Source organism: Pollicipes pollicipes, unplaced genomic scaffold, assembly GCF_011947565.3.
Source record: "Pollicipes pollicipes isolate AB1234 unplaced genomic scaffold, Ppol_2.1 Scaffold_2555;HRSCAF=2994_pilon_pilon_pilon, whole genome shotgun sequence".
Classification (NCBI taxonomy): Eukaryota; Metazoa; Arthropoda; class Thecostraca; order Pollicipedomorpha; family Pollicipedidae; genus Pollicipes; species Pollicipes pollicipes.
In genome coordinates this window covers 3,449,594-3,474,251 of record NW_023596136.1, presented here as the reverse complement: position 1 = coordinate 3,474,251, position 24,658 = coordinate 3,449,594, and the positions used below count along the sequence as shown (strand labels likewise).

Genomic DNA, 24,658 nt, shown 5'->3' with positions numbered 1-24,658 from the left:
GCAGACTATGTCGGAGAGGCTTTTTCAAGGCTACCCAGGCATCCAAGACGTCATAATAATGCTATTCAAGTCCTGGCACTACACTGGTCATGCGGTGTTTAAGGTGAAAAAGATATGTAATTGCAAAATCGTTCAAATCTCACGTGCGTGAGCACGATTACCAGATATATTGACCGTCAATTGACTTTCAACCAATATCGTAAAGGCTGTGAAAGATCCTAACACGAATTACGTTTTGTGGTACATAATGCAAAGCTTACACATTCGTCCCAGTTATTACGGAAATAAGAATTCTAAAAAAACGCTTAAGGAAAGTATTCCACATTGATGTCGGATTTTCAATTGAAACTCCGGCGCGAGGAGATCATGCGGCCTGGGGTACGGCACGGGATGGTCATGCGGCCTGGGGTAAGGCACGGGATGGTCATGCGGCCTGGGATCAGGCGTGGGATGGCTATGTGGCCTGAGGTGCGGAACGGGATGGTCATGCTGCCTGGGGTCAGGCGTGGGATGGTCATGCGGCCTGGGGTACGGCACGGGATGGTCATGCGGCCTGGGGTACGGCACGGGATGGTCATGTGGTCTGGGGTACGGCACGGGATGGTCATGCGGCCTGGGGTCAGGCGTGGGATGGTCATGTGGCCTGGAGTACGGCACGGGATGGTCATGCGGCCAGGGGTGCGGCACGGGATGGTCATGCGGTCCTGGGGTCCGGCCCGGGATGGTCATGCAGCCTGGGGTCCGGCACGGGATGGTCATGCGGCCTGGGGTCCTCCTGCGCGGTGCCGAGCAGCTCATACCCCTGCTTGGGTGATCGAACGGACCGCGCCGGCTTTACTTTGCTATTGATCGATGTGGTGTTCCAAGCACCGACGGTGTTCCACTTCAGTGACGCTCTGCCCAGCGAGGAGGCCAGCTTCAGGGGTGCACTGCGCCGTGACATCACCCGAAGGCACATGCTGCAGCCGCCGGACGACGCTTCCCTCGCCTTTTGCTCAACTCTGGTTATCGTAATGGCGACGTTATCGAATGATCGCCTCGCACCCAGACTCAGCCCGTGATTGCGGCGGTGGCGTGGGACACGTAATGACCCGACGCCGGCGCCGGCGGCAAGTCCCACCCTCCCGGGCACAGGTCAGCAGGTGGGCAACGCGGGAACTCGAGCGCTGGCGAGGATTGACATCCCGGCAGACCGGCCCGGGTCTGCTCTACGGCCGGCCTGAGCGAGGGCCTCGTTTCCGTATGTGGAGACACTAGGAAGATGATTATAAGCATGCGTTGGGGTGGCCACCGGTCAAATGGTGGCAGTGGAGGCGGCCGAATGATCAGATTATATCAGACCTCTTGCTGTGGAGTCGGCGAGTCGGCCTGCACTACGGCCGCAGCTTGGCCCGAAGCGTGGGGCCGGGGCGTCAGTACAGCGGCGTCACGTGACGCCGGACAGTAGCGGGCGCCTGGTGACGGACACCGGGGTCGGCCCTGGCTGACCGCAGCCAAGCCCCGACACGGCTCCGACTGAGGCGGACCGCAGTCGAGCCCCGACACGGCTCCGACGGGGGCTTCACGACCGCCGGGGACCGCGGGACGAGCAGGAAGCGCCTGACCGATGGGCCATCTGGCGGTTGACGGATGGTGAGGAAGGAGAAACAATGACTGTAACGGGCCGGCATCCGACAGCCGCCGAGCCTCGACATCCCTGGCATCCGACAGCCGCCGAGCCCCGACATCCCCGGCGGCCTTGTTGACGGCTGGCGAGGCCACGTGGAAGACGAGTCGCTCCGGGGGCTCCTTTGGTGGTGGAAGGTAAAAGGCCATTGATACGCTCGCTAGCATATGCACACACACGTGGTGTGAGTGAGCAACTATATCACAGATGGGTAAGGAAGGCGTTTTATCCGGGTGAGGGGGGGGGGCGTGAGCTGGTGTCTAAGGGGGGGGGGGCGTGAGCTGGTGTCTAAGGGGGAGAAGGCGTGAGCTGGTGTCTAAGGGGGGGGGGGCGTGAGCTGGTGTCTAAGCGTGACTTGAAACACTCTGAAGTGTGAGTTATTGCAGCAACAGTGCAGCATAATTATACTGATTTGCGATGCCAACTGATTGTCGCAGTCTTACAATTCCTCTATTGGATTTTCTGGCCTGGTCATTCGTGAGTGTGGGTGATTACGCTCCGTTGGCAGTACATTACACGGTCATCGCAAGTCGCGTTTAGTCAATTACATTCAATTACACTAGTTCCATTGGCAGTTTGAGCCTGTTAATCATCGCCAGAATAACGCGAAGTGCCACTGCACACTGGCTGTCGTCACGGCACGGTACGACATTAAGCAAGGGTCTTAAACAACACGCCCATTTACATCATAAACCGAACGATGGGCGGGGAGCGGCGCACGACACCGCGCCGGCGGGCCCCGCCGCCAGCGCTACAGCCATCCGCCGGCTCGCGCCACGACTGAGAGGGCGCCGACTCAGAACATGCCGCTGAATATGCCGCAGCACACGTTCTACGTAACTGACATGCAGCTGTCTAGTCTGTTAGGCCACGCCTTAAGAGACATGTTCTCTCCTGACGAACAGATGAATTCTGCACTGATAAATCAGGTACTGGTCGGTGCAGTGTGCCCAGACGCTAACGTACAAGCCATGGGCTGTAGCCGACTGTTCACATCGTCATTTGATGCAGTCAGCAAGCAGACTTGAGTGAGATACGTGGACCTGGGTGAGATAAACAGACCTGAGCGAGGTAAGCGGACCTGAATGAGATAAGCAGATCTAAAAGTGATGAACAGACCTGCGTGAGATGAGCAGACCTGAGTGAGGTAAGCAGACCTACGGGAGATAAGCAGGCCTGCGTGCGGTAAGCAGACCTGAGTGAGATAAGCAGACTCGAGTGAAATTATCAGACCTGAGTGAGATTAGAGGACCTGAGTAAGAGCAGACCTGAGTGAGATAAGCAAACATGAGTGAGGTAAGTGGACCTGAGTGAGATAAGCAGGCCTTGACTAGGTAGGCAGACCTGGGGGAAAAAGGTGACGGTAACTCAATCACTAATATACTGGATCTGACCGAAAAACCACAACGCCACGGATGAGCGGATCCAAATATGTCGCCTAGAGAAAATGGCTGCGTTCAAAGCTTATGCAACGGGCCGTATTGTCATTAAATTCTGGAACAATGATCTAGTCAGCATTTGCCAAACGATTCACTTCTTAGAACGCCAATTTATCAATCATTTTTGAATGAATCCACGCTTGGCCGGGTTCGTTTGACGCGTCTCCGACAACGGCTAGTGCATGGTCGTTGTCGGAGTGTTTTAAAGTCGCGCGTTCAGCACTGTGTCTACTGTCCGTGAACACGGCTGTCTGTCGTTTGCTGTGATGTATTCAGAACAGCTCCCGAATGAGTAACCGCAGAACGCTAAAGCCTTCAGCATTATTCACCACATGATCTCTGCCGCAATGTGTTCAGCAATGAACCAGACTTGTAAGATAGCTTATACTATCATGATGCTTAATCAAGCCGCGTGGTGTTCGAGCCAGCAGCACGGTCAGTACCCAAGATAATCAAAACAGATTAAGACCTGTGAAGCCTTAATGACGTATTTCTCTACGACCTGCATATAACATGTAAGAATCATACGACATTAAACAGCATGCCTGACAAAATGTCAGTCACAGCCTTATCCGTCGTTCAAAATCCCACGCTCATTCAGAGAAACACTCTGCCACTGGTCATATCCGGGGCCATTTAGGACTAAAGTATTACTATTAATCAAAGCAAGCAGCAGACATGGGGGAGGGAGGGGCCTAATGGCCGACTGGTTAGAGCTTCTGCTCCCATGTGGAGACTCGGGTTCCAAGCGCGGCTTACACATAGCCCTGGGCGTTAAGATGGCCACTGCAGTTGCTGACGATCCATAAATCCGTAAAGGTTGTTGAGATAACGTGCAATGCGATTTCTAAAAAGAATAGTGGCACATTATGTATTTTGCTCGTGTTTTAAAACACCCACGTAAAATATGACATGTCTACCAATGGAACGTAAACTTTGCACAGTATACTACAGTATACATATGTATATATATATATATATATATATATATATATATATACATACATACATATGTGTGTATAAATATCCACATTCGCTATATCCAGGGCAATTAAGGCTTAAGGTACCATCAGTATTCAAAACACGCATTGATATGGTTTCTATTGATGCATGTTTCAGAGACAAAATGTTTCATAGCTGATATTTTTTGCCTCTTAGATAGCGACTTTTCTTCTCTCTTTTTCTTCTTCAAAATTCTTCAAAATATTTGTTTACCACCATCGGAGAAGTGTTGAGAAGGATGAGTGTATTCTTGTAACGTTTTATTGTTTCTGTCCACGCCATCACACAACATAAAATATTGATATGTAGTAACAGCATACACAACATTCATGGTGGCGTAGGATCAAAATTTCATCTCAACACGCATGTTGTTCACACGTCGTTGTTCGGTTTGATGAAATGGCTGCTATCATATAAATTACTATTGGGTACCAGGTATATGAGCGAACACCGGAATGGTCTCTATCCGTCAAATCGCCAACTTATTGCGTGTTTTTAAGACGGTGTGCCAAAGCGGCACGTGACGTGAGGCCATGGAATTTGCTCTAACGGAATGGGTGAAAAATAGCATCGCACTGACAATAAACACACACACACACACACACACACACACACACACACACACACACACACCACACACACACACACACACACACACACACACACACACACACACACACACCACACACACACACACACACACACACACACACACACACATATATATATATATATATATATATATATATATATATATATATATATATATGGTTTGCTCAAAAAGCGAAACTAGAAGTGCTGGAAGCGGTTTATATCCAGGATAAAGACCCAACAATCAGCCGACAGATATATGATGTACGGATGTACGGGGCACACTGTGGTTGTGGGATGAGCAGCCGCTTGCGCCTAGGGATTGGCAATTAAGTGGTCAGTAGCGCCGGACAAAGACCGGTGGACGTCCCGGTGCTCATCACCAAATGAGGTGCCTACTAGCACTATGAATAACAGCAGCTATTTCATAAACTAGATGGCCGGTTTTAAGCAGCATGCAGGCATACTTCGTGGTTTTGTTACGACGCGACCACGAATGCTGACCACGGTAACAGAGTCCTGCCAACGGACAGGACATCCTCAACCTCCGACACTTCAGTCCATAATTCCAGCGCTGCACACGACTGTTCTTTTTTATCAGGGACATCCATGGGTAACAAGATAACAAGATGTGTGAATATGAAAGTACCACCGCGGTGGAGCGGCACGATGTGAACACTGCAACGAGGTGGTCAACGCCAGGTGGCGAAAACAATCACGGTTTCGTGTGGTACTCATAGATTGTGTTGGTGTGAACTGCGGGTGAGTTTTTAGTTATTTGCGAAGTGTTTATGGTGGATAGTGATATGGGTATGAGCGTTTGATCTATCAATTAGCGATTGTTTAGTTGCTAGGCTTCCGCTGTTCGTTGGTTTCGTCTGTACAGAGCTGCTACGTGGAGATGACATAACATAGCGTGTGTCCTTAAATCGACATTTTGATCTTCGTGAGCCATCCCTCTTCTGCGGACGTGTCTCCCGGTCTGCCAGTTCCGGGTCGGTCCTGCGGACGTGTTTCCCAGTCTGCCAGTTCCGGGACGGTCCTGTGGACGTGTCTCCCGGTCTGCCAGTTCCGGATCGGTCCTGCTGACGTGTCTCCCGGTCTGCCAGTTCCGGGTCGGTCCTGCGGACGTGTTTCCCGGTCTGCCAGTTCCGGATCGGTCCTGCGGACGTGTCTCCCGGTCTGCCAGTTCCGGGTCGGTCCTGCGGACGTGTCTCCCAGTCTGCCAGTTCCGGGACGGTCCTGCGGACGTGTTTCCCGGTCTGCCAGTTCCGGGACGGTCCTGCGGACGTGTTTCCCGGTCTGCCAGTTCCGGATCGGTCCTGCTGACGTGTCTCCCGGTCTGCCAGTTCCGGGTCAGTCCCTGCGGACGTGTTTCTCAGTCTGCCAGTTCCGGGACGGTCCTGCGGACGTGTCTCCCGGTCTGCCAGTTCCGGGTCGGCGTCTTCAGCTGACGATATGGGCGCTTCTGACTGGATTAACGCAACCAACGCAGATGTGTGCCGACCACTCAGCCGTGGCCAGCCGGTTATAACACGAATCCTGAGGTCTTGCTGACCTCAACCGAAAGTGTAGCTGCGCACAGCGGCTGGGGTCGTCGGCTGATGTCCGTTACCAGGTAAACTACAGCCCTGTTTTCCATCGTCGCCGAAGGAAGTGTTCAGCGCGACAGCAAAGCCTTGGTTCGGCAGCAAGACAAGCGAAGCAAGCGACTGTCTGCTAACTCGCCACCAGCCTTCCCGGGCGCTTTTCGCATTAGAATCTGTGCGGGACCAGGAGAAAATGGCAATGGATTTAACGCTTATCACAGTCGTACGTACTTCCAAGCTTCACTGCGGAAAGCCTCATGGTCTCAAAAGCTCACGGAAGACGGGCACCAGATTAATCCATCCGTGCCGAGGTTCTCTGTCGGGCGAAGCCATTCACAACCCGAATTGAAACTCGATCCCGACCGTTTGCATGGTCAGTTAACCAGACAAGCCCCAGTGACACCAGCTTATGACCGTCCATCTCGGGAATTTATTGCATGCCATGGTAATTAATGGCCAACCGCGTGAATGTTAGGGTCAGCGACCGTTGCCAATGCCCAACCGCGGCATGCCTGTGCTACACAGCTCTCGTCTCGAACGGAAACAACTGCTGCTGTGTAGCGTGGTCCGCTGTTCTTTTGCAATCTGCTCGCCGACAGCCAAGCGAGAAGAGAAAAGTTTTTAAGTTGATGCATAAATGACCCCACAACGCTTCTGCTCCTTTTTGATAGATGCGATATGTCGGATCATGAACGAGATCTTCACGCTATCAAGCTGGCGCAACAACTGCTGGGAGCGCGTCACTTTGGATCGTGATAAAATCGCGGCTCGGTAGCCAGACAAGCGAAGCAGCGGATCTCTGCGAGCTCGCCACCGGCCTTCGAGGGCGCTTTTCGAATTAGAATCTGTGCGGGACCAGGGAGAAAATGGCAACGGACTTAGCGCTTATCACAGTCGTACGTACTTCCAAACTTCACAGCTAATTAACCGGCGTGCCGGCCAATTAACAGTCTCGCTCTGGCAGTCTAGTTCCCGAGTTCCGCTCGCGGGGACAGGGGAGACCGTGTCTCGGCGCTGCAGGGTAAGAGCACAGCCATGGCTGCACATCCGGGATGGCGCAGTGTACGAAGACAGCAATCAGAAATTCAAGAGATGAGCAGCATTTATGAATTTCGTTAAAACGACTCCTTTCCTCACCGAAAGCCCTTTCCCGCATAATGAAGTGGTTTTCTCCCAATATACACGATAGATGATTAAGCTCTATGTGCGCCCAGGTTGCCAGCTTTGCACAATGACACAATTGACAGATAACGTCAGTTCCATTTAGAAGCCTGTCTCTGTAGGCAGTGTCGTCGAAACCAAAACGGTGGCGACGGAGAACTCTCTGAGAATATGGATCGGGAGGCTCAGCATTTTTCTTGATTTCCCTTCATGCAAGGCCAAAGGTCGCTAGTAGTTTCAAGTATGAGAAGACGGCTGTACCACAGCCATTTGTGCCGTCCTGCCTGCACAGACGTGCTCGCGTCTACATTGTGATCACTGTCCGGTGGTGCGGCCATGGGTGCAGTAAGTCGAGTATTGGTATATTTGGCATTGCTCAAGGGGACGCTCTCGTTGGTGCAATCAATGTAAACCAGGATTACTGAATTCACAGCACTTAAGGCTCCTTGACCCGACATTTCTTTTGAACAGCACATCTGACATTGAACTGAAGCATGGAGTACGATGGCACCGTACATGTGAAATCATATGCATCCGAGCACGTGCGCTTTTTAAGTTTTTCTCACCAAACATGTCAGTTGGATTTTGTATTCCGCTACACTTTGCGATTCGTCTAACAACACTGGAAGGTTGTGTTTGGATAAATAACTGACCCTGACACTGCAAGATGGCGAAAATGTCAGTTGGGCTTCCTCTGACACGACAAAGGCAAGTTGAGTAGCATGTCAGTGCCCGATGTTTTCAGCATCTCTTGCATAAATCGAGCTCACAAAAGCAGGGCATTCCAGCAACCAGGAATACAGCAGTTGTATGAATCGACACTATCGACAACGCAGCCATTTGTACATCATCACTCCCGCATTTAAACACCAGTCTGACTCACATGATCCTGGCAACACTGATTGCAGCTGAGGTCAACCAGACCAGCATGACCGTGCTGCACTTCACCGGCAGCCCGGCTGAGCTGATGGTGAACCCAACGGAAGGCGCTATTTTCGCCGGCCGTATAGGGGCCGTTCGCGCCTCGAGCCACTTGAGAGCACGCTCTCGTTTCTGCCGTTTGAGGACAGGGCCCACCTCCAGTTGCACTCGGCGGTGGTACTCGTTGAGCCAGACCAGCTGCGGGAAGAGCAGGGCGTTGGCAGCCGCCGCTGGGTACATGGACGCGGCAGACAAAGCTCAGCGATAGGCAGAGCCCAGCACCAATGTCAGGGGACGTAACGTTACGCCTACGACGGGGCATGACAGACAGCAATTGCAAACCAGCCTTGCGTCCGCCTACACCACCCTGATCTTACCTGAATACCATCGCAGTGGTATTCTACCCGTGCGCCGTCAGAAAGATTCGACTACACGAACTATTCGAAGAAAGATCCGACTTGTGGTGCGATACGTAGTCGATACTTGCAGGCTCCGAAATTTAATCCGGAAAACTGTGCGGCTCTACATTTCGAGTAACACACTGAATTGTTCCATGCAAAATCTTCAGGCAACATCGCTCGTCCGCAAATGACAACGAAAGATATGCGTGTCAGAAACGGAAGGCAGCGTGTTTCTGACCAATGAGTGTCACTTCCATCTGTCACCACCTCACGCATGATTCCACCTCACCTGCCTCCGTGACATCATCTCGGGGATGATGAGGTTCCTCTCGAACGGCACCAAGGTAACCGGCTCGAAATGCATGTATGGACCGTCAAAATTGTGCTGAAACGAAAGCCACACGTTGCGGTAAACACTTTTACGTTTCGCTTTGATGTCTACATCACCGCAGCAAACGACTTTCTGCTGGCACATTGTGGGCATATAAAAAAGTTTACTTCGGTTAGCAGAAGGCCATTGTACCTGAAAGATTGGCCGGCACAATGGCACGCAATTCTTTTATCCTCTTTCTTGTTTTGCGAAGTGCGCACGCGCACACGTCACTGCTGGGCGCACTGGGACATGTGGAAGCAATCGCTGTGCGCTGCGCACTCGGCGTGCAGTGCAGTGCAGTGCAGTGCAGTGCAGTGCAGTGCACAGGCAGTCACGGCCGTGCAGGGCTACGTGCACGCCAGTTCATAGGCAGTCACGCTATACACGATACATGCTACAGGGTTGCGTGTATCAATAAACGCGCTTTGATTAGTATTGATCATGCCCGATTTTTCAGGCTTCCTGTCTCTGTGCTGCTGTGATTGCATCCACCAACACGTTGTCCGTTGCCGATCATTAGCCACGTTTGAGCTTCTTGTCTCATGGAAACAAGAGCGTCCTTCAAAAGACACGCTGACAAGTATTAATAATGCTGGGGTTGGTGCCCGCCCCCGCTCCCTCTGAGCCGTTGCACCTGTGTCAGAGCTCATGCCGCTCGGCACGTACAACTTCAACAGTCGGATACCAGAGTGGATGGGATGGCCGGGTGGGGGATCAACCGTCAGCGCCAGGTGTGCCGCCGTACCCACCTCGGTGTCCAGCTCCTGAACAAACAGGATCGTCTCGAGCCGTATGCCGAACTCTCCGTCCTGGTAGTAGCCCGGCTCTGAGAAACACCAGTCAGCCGTCAGGCGCACTCCAGTCAGGCGACCACCCAGAGCAGCCGCCTGCCGAGCGTCCACTCCAGCGACCGAGCGTCCACTCCAGTCGGGCGACCACCCAGAGCAGCCGCCTGCCGAGCGTCCACTCCAGCGACCGAGCGTCCACTCCATTCAGGCGACCACCCAGAGCAGCCGCCTGCCGAGCGCCCACTCCAGCTCCGAGCGTCCACTCCAGTCGGGCGACCACCCAGAGCAGCCGCCTGCCGAGCGTCCACTCAGCAGCCTCGTCACTACTGGGACAACACTGGTGCTGGTGCCACCACCCACAGATGGTCACCACACCAGGCACCGTTGATGTTGCTTACTATCGGGGTTAGCATACTATGCCTATTTTTTTCCGGCGCGAGCGGGGCAATAACCAGCCAACCGCCTTGAGTTTCTCAGGGGGCGTGGGGACACATCGCCGCACCACCTTCCCATTGAGGGTCAGCTACTGGGATAGCAGCAGCCGGAAACCATAGACAGGCCTTCCAAGTACTAGTTCGATATCCTTCCAAGTCAGCTATGTCACCCCGGCCCGCATGACCTTTCAGTTGGGTTCCATAGTTTGGGCGTGTAGGCTCTGCAGAGGACTGGATGCACGGCATTTCGGCGCTAACGTCTGCCACGAACACTGGAGGACGGCTGCCATTCAGCGTCTGTTCGTCCCGAAAATATCGCGGTTTGAGTACATATCAAATAGTGACTTGATATTCAATCTAGGTGGCGAGGACCGCCGTGTAGTAAAAAGTCAAAAGGTTTTGAGTCGTACCGTCCGAGAAAAACTGGCCTTTCTCCATCAGGTGACCAGTTCCTCCAGGCGAGATGAGAATAGGTCCTGAAACACAACACACTCGCAGTCATCGGCCATATTTCAGCGGCAATGTCGCATAAAAGAGCCGCCCTTGTTGTGTGTTTCGTTCGGCTGAGACAACGCGCACGTGAAACTGTTAATTACGACCGTACTGTGGTCCTTCTCGGTGCCGACTGTGTGTTATCCACGCACGCACCCGCGCACACACGCACGCACGCACGCACGCACGCACGCATATATCACGCCAGGCGCACCTGCCACATGACTTGCGGCCCTAGTGCCCTGTGAGCCTGGCTGTGACCACGTGGTACCGTTAGCGTAGTGGCAAGTTCCGCGTCTGGGAAACCAGACGTGTGTGGAACAGTTTCCTGCGGTGCCAGTCTTTCCCGCCAGGGCGTGAGGCAAGCGCTACCATAGAGCCTCAGCAGCTGAATATGTCGTAAAGCCCCAGGCACGCCCTGCCCTGGGAGGACGGCCAGGACGGGGTTGAGCAGACACCTGGTGGACGCTCTGAGCACCAAAGCTGCGTACTTCGGCCGTCGCGTACTCGGCCCAGGCCGCGGCCAGGGACCGCGTTACGGCGGCTCCGTCTGAACGCTGGCCTGAATATCCCAGCATGTTTGACGTCAGTTTTATTCAAAGAACACAAGAGTGGCGACTCAAGCTATGTATAGATCGGATCTAATGCCGCCAGACCCAAAACACATCTTGAATATATTCAAACAGTGCGCAATAAATAGGATGCCAGCTTCTCCAATAGCGCTTTAAAAATGAACGCTTCGTGACGAGAGAGGCAACAATTTGGTGGCAACGAAAAACGTGCCAGCAAGCCGCGAATAGGATCGCGCCACGGCGGGTGAACACAGCATGACGATTCCACGGCCGTATCGCCCGCAGGCAAATCTCTAGTCCTCACCGTCTTGACAAAATTTCTCCAAACCGGCCAGGAGGACCTGCACTCCGCAAAGAGGAATGACTCAGTGTCACGGCCACCGAGCACTGCTGCCATTGGTCTGCCCAGCGACCCTCCTGCCCCCGTGATGACTAGGTAGGCCCCCTGTGCCCACCACTGACCCTCGCAGATGGCTTGATAGGTCCCTCCGTGAGCCACTGGCCCTCGCGAATGGCCAGGTAGGCCCCTCTGTGCGCCACTGACCCTCGTGGACTGCTAGGAAGGCCCCTCTTGAGCGCCACTGACCCTTGCAAATGGCTAGGTAGGCCCCTCTGTGCGCCAGTGACCCTCGCGGATGACTCTCTGCGCCACTGACCCTCGTGGATGGTCAGGTAGGCCCCGATGCCGTGTCCCGATCCATGTCGATAGTTGAGGCCGGCCTTAAACAGCGGCTGTCGAACCATGAGGCTCATCTGGAACAACCGGACGACAGACGGTCACGCCCAGACGACGGTCGGTCATGGTCAGACGACAGACGGTCACGGCCAGACGACAGACGGTCACGGTCAGACGACAGACGGTCACGGTCACGGTCAGACGACAAACAGTCATGGTCAGACGACAAACGGTCGCAGTCAGACGGCAGACGACAGATGGTCATGGTCAGACGACAGACGACAGACGGCCACGGTTAGACGACAGACATTCCGGTCAGACGACAGACGACGACGGTCCACGGTTAGACGACAGACGTTCACGGTCAGACGACAGACGACGGTCGATCACGGTTAGACGACAGACGTTGCGGTTAGACGACAGACGGTCACGGTCAGACGACAGACGACAGACGGTCACGGTTAGACGACAGCGTTCACGGTCAGAGACGACAGACGACGGACGATCACGGTTAGACGACAGACGGTTGCGGTTGGACGACAGACGACAGATGGTCACGGTCAGACGACAGACGACAGACGGTCACGGTTAGACCAGACGTTCACGGTCAGACGACAGACGACAGACGATCACGGTCAGACGACGACGACAGACGTTCACGGTCAGACGACAGACGACAGATGGTCACGGTCAGACGACAGACGACAGACGGTTGCGGTTAGACGACAGACGATCACGGTCAGACGACAGATGGTCACGGTCAACGACAGACGACAGACGGTTGCGGTTAGACGATAGACGATCACGGTCAGACGACAGACGGTCACGGTCAGACGACAGACGACAAACGGTCACGGTTAGACGATAGACGATCACGGTCAGACGACAGACGACAGATGGTCACGGTCATATCAGCTGAACTGCGCGGGAAGTGCTTGCTGCTAAGTCATTACCGGATGATCACAAAAACGTGCCGAATATGTTATAAAACAAACATTTTCTGTCAAAATAAAACAAACATTCCCTGGTCCATGCCTTGCTCTCCACCCTACACGTCACTAGAACTATCGGCTGTGATTCGGGTTAGATGAAAACAACTTTTCACATATCATATCTTCCGCTCCATGTCCATGTGTTGCATGCCACTGCGGGCATACTTTGTTACATGATGCACAACGAAAAATTGACAGCATAACATGGAGCCCAAGTTGATCATACTGTAAGGCTGTAGGTGCCGCGAAGCACTCCCACTAGCGAGGAACTGTACCCCACTCCGTGAGAGCTTACCAATACTGCTGAAGAACCGGTCGCGCGCGACTATAAAAAACAAATTCGAGCATGTCATAACAATTTTCATGCAACTGAAATTCGTAGCGTTCATGTCGGAAATTGGCCAGTTCAGGCAACCAGCCAGGACAACTTTAGCTATGACATATAGCACCAAAACAGGTGACCCTTTTAAAGTGCAGCGTTTAGGTGTGGGCATTCCTAGTTAACGTTGCTTTTCCCTGTAGCGTTGCTTTCCAACAAACAAGTGTCAAATGGTGTCCTATATCGTCAAAGATCACTGACCCAAGGCGACCAATTGCCCTCACTTTTCGTGGCATCCGCTGCAAAAGTGTAGCTTGCTGGTTTTATATTCGTACAACACATGGTTTCTCCTATCATTCGTGAGCACCTTTTACGCCATACGGTTACCATAGGCTGCGCAACACTACCTGGCGGTGGCGCGCTCCTTTCAGCATTCTACCACGTCCTGCGGTGACAGATAAAATGAGTGTAGCATCCATTCTTGGCCGAAATTCGAATTCAGTGCATTCATACGCATTCCTCTCGTGGGATAGCGTTTGTTAAGACCACTTTTTTCGGCGGCACCACGATCGCTAAGCACGTCCGGCCACGTCTCACTGACCTGAACGTCCTGACCTGGCTTGTTGATGACCAGGTCGGCCAGGTCAATGGCGCCCATTAGGACCCGCGTGTAGGCCTCCATCTGGAACTCGGTGTGCCGACCGTAATGTACGTTCGCGTCACGTCCGTGGTGCCATCCAGTACTGACCTGTGACGCAGGCCAGGGCGGAGCAGATTAACGACCTGGTGCGCTGACACGGAACCCGACAAGCACTGGAGTGAACGGCAGGCGGAGTACACGTACAAGTACTGGACCTGAGTTATGCGTAACGACCGATTCACACACAAACACCGCGTTTTGTAACACAGAATGCATGGTAATGCACAAGTACAAGTGCGTGAGATAAACATAATCCCACCATTCTGTGGATCAGCCCAAGGCTTTCTGCCCTATCTTGGCGAACAATTTGTCACACTGCGAAGCTTCCCGGCAAATCTGACCCACCAAAACTGAAGCAGCTTAGTGAAACCAGCCATATGTAGGCATCCTGTTTTATCTAAAAAAAGAACACCTCTACGTGATCACCACTCACCACTCGACTTTACAAATAATGCACAAGCCGTTAAAAAGTTGGCAAAATCTCTGGGACCCATAGTGCAAGAATATCACACTGGACCAGCACCCGGAAACCTAGGTTGCGTCCTAGTGTGAGGGCCCAAATCCTCCTCGCGATCTGGCCAACAATATCTCCAAGTTAGTGCATGTTTTATACGAATATGCGAATGCAATACCTCCAGCCAGAAAAGCTTCGTGCACATGTCAAATGTCATCATACATCATGTTAGATTCCTTATCAATAGTTGCATATGGATGACGCAAACCTGCTAGACAAATGACCATCCTCCGGCCTCCGACGGTCTTACCATCCTTAGTGTCGTCTCATGTGATATGTACTTAAAACAGTAGGGCTTTAAAAAAGCTCTTCTGAAAACTGCCCACATGAGGGCTTCGTCTTTCTTCATTGCTGGTAGGAAGCTGCAGCGACATCGGGTACAGGGTAGTGACATTTAAGTTGAAGTCAACGGAGGATATATTGGAGTTCCTACCTCAACGACCATCGCCCATTAGTGGAAAATTCAAGTGTGGTCTCGCCATACTTGCCTCACTCATAAGAGCGTGATCTTCAAAAATAAGGGCAGCCTAGCAATGGGTCTGCTGAAGGCACTGTTGTAGCAGCAGGGCTGCTGTTCCGCTCACGCGCCATCTCACAAAGATCGGAATGTCCTCGTATTCGATTCCCTCGGTGCCGCGTGCTTCTTGCTCGTTCTGTCCACCGACTCAGCCGGGAGCAGATTTATGGTACCAATAGCCAAACAGCGGCATGCTTGTAGCGCATGTGTGGGCTGCTGCTGTTGCGGGCACTAATAGCCAAACAGCGGCATGCGTGGACGGCTGCCCCAGCGGGTCGCGCCAGTCAGGGCCGGTCGGCAGCCGGTGAACGGGCATATTTGATGAGCGGGTACAGTCGGTGAGCGGGTACAGTTGTAGTAGGCGGGCACAGTCGGTGAGAGGGGCACATTTGGATGAGCGGGTACAGTCGGTGAGCGGGCACAGTCAGTGATCGAGTACATCCGGTGAGCGGGGCACAGTCGGGTGGCGGGCACAGCCGGTGAGCGGGGCACAGTCAGTGAGCGGGTACAGCCGGTTAGCGGGCACAGTCAGTGAGCGGGTACAGTCGGTGCGCGAGTACAGCCGGTGAGCGGGTGTAGCCGGTGAGCGGGTACAGCCGGTGATCGGGCGCAGTCGGTGCGCGGGTGCCCACCTCCCGAGTCCAGCAGGTATGTGGACGAGGTGTCGATCGCTCGTTTGGTGGTTGTTGTCGGGCGTGTAGTGGATGATGGCCGCGTTACTGCCGAACGCAGAGATCGTCCTCGAAGCTGGTCCCCATGAACAGTCCTGCTCCGCGCGGAACTGCAGCAGTTTATCGGCGGGCCGAGAGCTCGTCCCATTCTTCCCCGACTGGATCTGCGGGGTGGAAGCAGGCCGTGGATGAGCTCAACGTGCTGAGCGTGGACAGCCCATATCGTGGACGGAATGTTTTGGTGCGGACCTGGTCATTAGACATGCGGCTTCTATATCGCGTTATATGTTTGGAACAGACGCAAAACATCCTATCTGCCTTCCCCACATTGTTGCTTAAATTCCGCTGTTGACATCAACTTACAACCTTTTCGCGTTGGGCCTGTGGGGGTGGAAAGAGGGTTGCGGGGCCGAATGCAAAGTTAAAGACGAAATCGAAGCAGAAAAAAGTCACAAAAAATTCAAGCCAATAGGCATCAAAACCAAAACGCGAAAAAGAATCAATACAATATGTCAACAAAGGCAAAATTTAACACGGCTTAAAGGTCAAATGAAAAAGGTGACATACTTAACGTATAAGTGATCGAGGGTAGCCAGGGGGGAAGGATCAACAGCAGAATAGTCCTAAATATAGCAGAATATATGAATGGTACAATCAACAGAGGAAAGACATAATAGGACCGGACAGGTAATGTCCTCTTGGATCAGGAACGACAGTTTTGCATTGTACTCTGGGCAGACCAGACCGGACCAGCCGGTCCAGATGCAGCCCGCCAGTGCAGGTTAGATTAGGTACATCTCAGGCATGACGAAACCGCACCACACCGCACCGCACAACAACCACCAAGCACTGCACTGCACTGCACTGCACTGCACTGCAATGTACTGTACTGCTGCACTGCACTGCACTGCAGCTGCACTATACTGCACTGCAGCCGCACCGCACCGCCCGCACCGCACCGCACCGCACCGCAAGCCACCGCGCTGAACAGGGCAGGGTAGTTCTGAACGGCATCGTAGCATCCCAGAACAATCCGGGCTCACTGAACGTGTCCGTACTCGAAATGGAGAGAGTCGGGACAAACTCGACCACAAGACATGACAGGGGCAGGCCTCACGTAACATGAACCCAAAAATTCTTCTTCTTATTTTCCGTCGTTTGATATCAGCTGACACTTCACACACGAGGACGTGGCTATTACGCACCTCTTGCGAGAGAGATAAAAGCAGTGACCCAAAAATAGCGAAAAGTGATAATGAATAAAAGCGTGCAAAAATATGCAAACGCTTACAGTATCAACTAACCCTATTACATAAAAGATTGACTTGGCAGCTGACCTAGTGCGATACTCTGATCTGGCCTGACCTGAGCTGACATCATCGAAACTGACCTGAGCTGACATCATCGAAACTGACCTGAGCTGACATCATCGAAACTGACCTGAGCTGACATCATCGAAACTGACCTGAGCTGACATCATCGAAACTGACCGATCCTTGGGGGCGGAAAAGAAAGGACAGGACCAGACCAAGCCGAATCAGTCCGGGCAGGGCAGGAGTGCACCAGCCGAGACACGGCACGGCACGGCACGGCACGGCACTAGCCGATACACGGCACGACACGGCACTAGCCGAGACACGGCACGACACAGCACGACACGGCACTAGCCGAGACACGGCACGACACGGCACTAGACGAGACACGGCATGACACGGCACTAGCCAAAACATAGCACGGCACAGCACGGCACAGGCACGGCACGGCACGGCACGGCACGGCGACGATCAGGACCGGACCACACCGGATCGGATCGAGTCGTGCTTACCATTGATCATTTGATACACAGTGCACACAAATCTCAGTATCACGGCTTCGTGAATGTTGCATTACATTTCTTACGAGAACATTGCCAACTGTTCTTGCCTCTTTTTCTAGAAAAGCCAGGAATTGGCAGAGTGCTACGCTATCCCTCTTGTTTGCGGCTTTCATCCCTTCGATTTCCACTGGGTTCTTTCGGCCCTTCATCCTCACAATTGGTGATTCGACGAACACACGTCTGGCGGAGGGAACCTGGCGACAAAATAACCGCGTGTCGGGTCAGTTGTAAGGTTTCTCAGGGAATAAACTAGCAATCACGCAAATTCAAAGGTCCGGCCTCAGGCAAAGTTATCAGTAGTCCGAAGGACCATGTAATAGGAGTCAACTTGATCGCTCATAGAGCTTTACAGCAGTTAAACGTCCAGCCTTTGGATGAATCACGTGCGAGCCACAGTCCCTTCGAACTTGCATGCCATAATGAATTGGCATCTGGTCCATATTGCTTTAAGCTAAGCGGCTCAGGTCAGTGCAGTTTCCATCCTTTTCCAGTGCCACTGCAGGCTTAAAGTATTACATTGCCAGCGCACAACAGACCATACCACTTGCTTGATCGAGGTACGACTACGAACAAAACAAATGTAGTAGAACACGGATTGCCAACCTGGTTGTAGAAAGAGAGCTGACCCCATCAATATAGGTGGAGCGGGCTGGGAGGAGGATCTTCCCCTTCCATTTCTGGCGTATGTACGAGCCAAAATTGTACAGAACCTCGTCGTACATATGCAGCCTGGAATCGGGGGATCGAGCACCGTTAGGGGGCAGTCCGACCACCACCAAGAAAGATGTCGCAACCAGATACCAGCAATCAGGTTACGTACCAATGACAACTAACATGCCTGTCGCAGCAGCAGGTAACATGTCCTGCTGCGGCGGGTGGTGGTTTAACAGCGGTCTGAGAAATTGATGTAAGCGCACCAAGAGGTATGGTATCGTTTCTTATAGTCCTGCGAGTATCTCAGGAAGGCAAATATATTGAATTGTTAGGCGGGCAAAACTAAAAGAATCTTAGTTCTTTAAAAGTCACAACATGCCAAGCCAATATAGCGGAATCGCAATGGCCAGTGCCACAGTTTGATATAGATGAGATGGCAATTCGTAGACGGGTTAGCACACTGCCCTTAATTTCATCTTAACCCTCCACCAAACCTCGCGCTCGGTTGGGCCGGATAAATGTTCCGTGCTCGGGTGCGGTTGGGGTAAGGGGTGGGGGTGGGGGTCAATCAACGACTCATATCTAAAAGATCAAGACAGCTAGAGCCACCAAAATCACAGGGTATGCCTCTATGTGAACAACTTGTGTCCCTTTTTTGGGGTCTATGTCGGATGACCATCAGATCAAAGGAGTAAAAAAGCTAAACTTGAGATCGATGCCCGAAGAGCTCCAGATAAATAACTGACCAAACCCTGCAATTGCGCGCGGACCAGCCCATCACCTGACGTAATCCACCTCCTGGTCCGCTCTCAGCTCCAGACCGGACCACCTCGGCCCCTGTTTTTCAACCGGCGCCGCGTACTCACGGCACGCAGAGGTCACCATCCGCACAGTCCAGGGCCTTGAGGTGAGTCTGACGTCATCAGTGACCTTGGCCAGCTCGACCCAGAGGTGGACGCTGTCGCTGGTTCAATGGCGGCGTACCCCTGAATACTGGCGGAAAATAACGAAATCATTTGCATCAGTTCCTTATGTTATTCTGTGTGTTTGCACTCTGTAAACATACTTTTCTACATTGCAGTAAGATTTCAGCTCGATCGACCCACCGGAGACCGGGCATCCTGGACGGCCAAACATGCCAGAAGACCCGCGGGCTCTTTAAAACCGCGTTTCGTGGGTCAATGTGCTAAAAATGGCGACTGTAACTCGAACCCGGGCCGTGCAAACAACGCGAATTAATGTCTTTGAAAATAGCAATAGCGTTCACAGTCCGATTGAAGCAGAACTAGCGCAGGCGAACCATTCATCGGATGTAGCTTCAGTGGTTACGTTCTTCCGTTCACTCGTTGATGCATCTCTTTCGCTGTGAGAAGATGCGCTTGTCAGTGTTTGTGAAGCCGGATGGCCTTTGTTGCCTCGGGGCGGACGCCGCAGACGTGCCGTCCACCCGTTACCTGGCGTGTGAGGTACATCGTTTCCGCGGAGGTTGAGGAGCCAGGCGACCTCGTCCAGCGCGGTAACCAGCAGCACCTCCACATCCTCTTCCTTCATGTAGTCCCTCAGCTCGGCGACCTTCTCCTCCCACGGCTTCCCTGAAGCAGCGGCAGACATCGAGAGCTGGTGGGAATGTCCCGTTCGTGTGCGCAGTGTGTGGAACAGCCTCGGTCTGCATTCCCCCCCCCCCCCCTCCCACACGCACCTAAGGCCAACGTAGTGGAGCTCGACGTTAGGAAGAAGAAAGGTCCAACATTTGGATCGCCCACATTGAGGCTGAGCATTCAGGTGTGTAGAAAAGCTCGAAAACTTACAGCAGCACACAAGTCTCTAGAAACAGCTAGCACCAACTGGTACCCAAAAGTAATGCTCGCTTGTTGGGCTGGCACTTAGTTAATTGATAACAGCTGTGATAGCCATTATATTGATAATTATCATATAACTGATACCCATTTCTTCAAAAAAGTTTCAGATACACTGAGCGCATGTCTCGGCACAGGCGACCATGTGCGGAACCATACTACCTCTTCTTTACACGAGCAAACATGGCATCTGATTGTTCAAAGTGTCCGCCACCTTCGACGGCCAATACAGCAGCTTTTTGAAAAGCGGGCGCACCACTTTTAAAAAAAAAATTTAGCCACACACGTGGCTAACTTTTATCCGACTAACGTGTTTGATTCGAGTCGTAGTGCCTGTTTACTTCGTTTCGTTCTCAAGAATCTGATTTTCCGCCTGACATAGCGATTTCCATTATTTTTGACATGGACCTCTGGTCATGAATTTCACAAGGTGCGTCGGGCACCGGCAGATAAGATCTAGATCTCGTCGAAACGATTGTTTTCTGGCTGATAAGGCGTGACCTTAAACGCAAACTATTCTACATCTAGTCACTTCTGACAGGTGACTAACGTGACCGCAATGAGAGAATATGTCCGCCCCAAACATAGACCAACTTCATTTATGAAAATTAAACACTTCCAATCACTTGCATGCTGCTAATGGTCTGGGATGCATGCCTTATTTCCTGCACACAACATTGTAACATTTGACCAATGGAGCGTAACATCTAGGATACCATTATGCTGCATAATCTTCACTTGCGGTGCAAAACAACATGACTGACGGATGATAAGATTATATGGCCGTTTCTGTAAAGTAATCCAAGTATTTGAACGCCCAGGCGCAACGAGATGGTGAGCTCTAATACAAATTGTGAAAATGCTGGGGTCTGATGATGTGACTTGGAAGGCAGCTCCGAGAGTGCCTGTTCTCAAAAAGCTTCGAGACACACTGAGCACGTTTTGGGGATTACTGGCTGTGGCAGCGAACACCGTACAACATTCGTGTTTTGCTTTGCTTTTGTAGGAAAAATCCGCCTGGGCACGGGTGGTGTGTGTGTGTAAGACCTCGCTTGCGTACGCCGGGCTGTTTGGTATAGCCGCCGGCGGGCGCACGTGCGCACGGCAAGTTGTGTATGGTAATGGTGGGTGTTCGTACCCGCGTATGTTAGGTTCTGAATGACGATGGGGTCTGCAGGGCGCGGCGGCCTGTCCTCAGTCCAGATGAGATCAATCAGGTTGTCATAGACCAGCTTCATCTGCATTCCCGCATCTGAAACATGGCATTGGTAGGGCTGTAAAAGATAGACATCCTAGCTTGATATACTCAAGGCCATCACAGTTTGTCATGTCAAAAGCACTGGAGAGCATGGCTTTGTCCTTAAGATTCAAACTCTCGCCACCTAACTTGTGCACTGATTGGAATATGAGAGGTAAAGAGATATGTTCATAGTGCCTGGAAACGATATCAGACAACGTTACACATGCATTGGTGCTTGCCTCTAACACAGTGTCGGGTCGGTCTGTCAACCTTACACATGCATTGGTGCTTGCCTCTAACGCAGCGTCGGGTCGGTCGGACAACCTTACGCATGCATTGGTGCTTGCCTTTAATGCAGTACAGGACCGGTCGGTCAACTTTGACCTCGGCCTCAGTGGAAAAGATTCCACACTTTGAGTGTGCGCTATTCTATGCGAACATTCGTAACACGCATTCCCTATATGATGCATACAGTGCGTAATCAATACGTTGTGAGTTGCGAAGCATGAAGTTGAATCCCTGTAGATTGAATTGACGTGTTTGCGAGTATGACAAAAACGCAACTTATCAGCAAGCTACAGACTGAAACATCGTGGGTGAGCATGAACAGCTGTTGCAACCAAGAACATCTTTCAGCCTTTGATCGTGTGAAGTCATTTTGACATGACCTTAGATGACCTGAGGCTGTCGTTAATGTACTACGTAACCGTTACACATACTATGGTACATCAGCAATGTATGTCTCATCAAAGGAAGCAAAAACACACAAGAACCCAAGAACAAGAACCCAATCTGAGAGCCCTCTCAGATAGTTCACAAAAAACTGCGGAACTAAGGTGACTTTCAAAGAACCAAGAAACGGGTCATTTCGGGTAAAGAGGAGTTTAGAGGACCACCAAAGGTCGTATCAAAGGAACTGAATGAAATCTGCCGACGATACAAGGAACCATAAAAAGGTCCTTTGAGATCAAGCGGAAGTGAAACAACTAACGACCGAATAAAAATAAAAGCATGAAATTAACCGACGGCGTATGCTTGTTTGTTGCCTTGTCGGTGCTTTGAACACACGTGCTTCCAAAGATCTGTGGTGGGCTTATGAGTTCTAGTATGTACGTCACGATGATTTAATTAAAAGATGAGAGGTACTTGGCCATGTGATAATGACACTACGGTTTGACGTCCAGTAGCAAAGTTAGTTCAACCTCACAGCGCATAGCTAGCGGAAAGATCGCACCTTTCCAAAAGGTTTGACATAAATAGTCTCCCTCGAACGAGAGCAAACGGCTGATTCAAAAACGCCCTCTTTTAGCCCCCACAACATGAAGTACAGCAGAAGTAATTCCACCTGTATTTCTTTCTGTTCAAATGACTGTGCCGTAACGTTCTGCCCCAAGACGATGATACCATACTAATGCCACCACATGGCACAATCCAACCCTATAGCAGTCTAGCACTCGTGTTATAGCCGAACAATTTCAACGTACTGCAGCACTTTTTCCGGAAAATCTGTCAAAACGAAGCGCCGCACGCATTTGGAGATACGGCAGCTTTCGAGACGTTTAGGCCACCAATGATTTTGTATTTGGTTAGGTGCCATCCACAGGCGCTGTGATGGCCGTGTGTGGCCGGCTGCTGAGGTGGCCGTGTGTGGCCGGCTGCTGTGGTGGCCGTGTGTGGCCGGCTGCTGTGGTGGCCGCGTGTGGCCGACCGCTGTGATTTCCATGTGTGGCTCGCTGATGTGGTGGCCGTGTGTGGCCAGGCTGCTGTGGTGGCCGTGTGTGGCCGGCTGCTGTGGTGGCCGTGTGTGGCCGGTTGCTGTGGTGGCCGTGTGTGGTCAGGCGCCTCACCTCTCAGCCGGGCTTCGAAGTGGAGCCAGTTCTGGGCTGCGATGAGCCGGGGGTCGCCGCCGACCGAGCTGCCCCGCTCCAGCTGTGAGACCAGCCACTCCACCTCCGAGGGCGGCTGTCGGCCAGACCCGCCGCTGGTCACACAGAAACCGGCACCGCTGCACTCACCAAACGGCAGTACAGCATCGAAGGAGACACGATAGGGAAACGCGATTTTTCGATATCCCAGTGCCGGTAGCCAGTACTGGATCGAGACCGGTGATTCCAGCGCAGTGTCTGGGTTGCCAGTATCGGAACCTGGGCGGTGTCAATAAGTGCTTGACATGCAATACGTAATTTAAAAGCTGATATCAATACCGATACGAACCAGACCTTGCTAGCCCTGAGCCGGAGCGCTCACACCGCAGCAACTGCCAACACGGAAGCACCGGTTCTGGGTTTGTAGAATGTCTTGTATCTTTACAGCAAAAACATGAATAACATGTCTGACTGTGTGGAGAAATGAAAAGTGGAAGCATAGACGTCGAAGAATGAACCAACACGTATGTTAAAAATCGTTATTCACGTTTCAAATCAGCCAACTACCCTTACGCCTCCTCCAGACACTAGGACTAGGAGGTGTCCATAACAAAATTAAGTTCGGGCCTGGGCAAGATGACAGCTAACTTTCGATTACAACAAATCTAGATTCCAGCCCGCGGATTTAATAGTGCCGCCCACTTAGACCACTGCAGCCTGCACAGCGGCTAACTTTACAGTACAGGCCAGTATTGTAGTGCCAGCACAATCCAGGTGGCCACCTTGGGTTCTGTGCCGTTCCTCATTAGCTGCCAGTTGCAGTCCATTTGGCTCTCAGCTTGCAGGAAGTATCGGCCGTCAGTCCAAAGTGCAGCGCTGTCTGAAGTCACCACGACCAAGCCTGCCGGCACATGGGTAGGCCCCGCGTTTAAACGCCGGTCACAGTTATCCTAACAGACTGCCGTGCTGCTTGTTAACTAATGATCAGACATGCTAAATATGACGGTTTCAAACGTACATGGGAGTGTTACAAATCTGTAGCGGGTTTTGCACTGAAATAGTCATTTTGAGCATCATTGGGTGCAGTTCACAGCCCTACCCTTCTTTACACGAAAAATACTCCAGTTTCTGACTTAAAATGTCGCAAAAATGTGCAGACTATTTCGTACAGACTTTTGTGGGGCCATTCAGGCATACATAACGCCATAGTAACGTCATTCGAATTCTGTCACCCTATTCGTCACGCTGAGCTCAAGGCCACGAAGGCTGTCATCGACGAGCCGTTCAAATCTGGCGTCCGTGCGCATGACCTCCAAAAATAGTGGACGCCACCCGACTCTCAATTATTA

The 24,658-nt window shown here is 52.1% G+C and overlaps 1 protein-coding gene across 1 annotated transcript in view; it reads right to left on the bottom strand.

Moving 5' to 3' along the window:
- Window positions 1-7,794: 7,794 nt before the first annotated feature.
- LOC119107529 (xaa-Pro aminopeptidase 1-like) overlaps window positions 7,795-24,658 on the bottom strand; it is a 17,988-nt gene continuing 1,124 nt past the window's right edge. The window contains exons 2-13 of the mRNA XM_037231005.1: window positions 24,092-24,210; window positions 23,292-23,406; window positions 21,343-21,456; window positions 19,803-19,940; window positions 19,170-19,185; window positions 18,321-18,423; window positions 14,018-14,164; window positions 12,086-12,182; window positions 10,776-10,841; window positions 9,893-9,969; window positions 9,060-9,155; window positions 7,795-8,567 (exon numbers count right to left, since the gene is read on the bottom strand). Coding sequence (XP_037086900.1) covers window positions 8,328-8,567; window positions 9,060-9,155; window positions 9,893-9,969; window positions 10,776-10,841; window positions 12,086-12,182; window positions 14,018-14,164; window positions 18,321-18,423; window positions 19,170-19,185; window positions 19,803-19,940; window positions 21,343-21,456; window positions 23,292-23,406; window positions 24,092-24,210 — 1,328 coding nt within the window. The 3' untranslated portion in view covers window positions 7,795-8,327. The remainder of the gene's footprint in view (window positions 8,568-9,059; window positions 9,156-9,892; window positions 9,970-10,775; window positions 10,842-12,085; window positions 12,183-14,017; window positions 14,165-18,320; window positions 18,424-19,169; window positions 19,186-19,802; window positions 19,941-21,342; window positions 21,457-23,291; window positions 23,407-24,091; window positions 24,211-24,658) is intronic.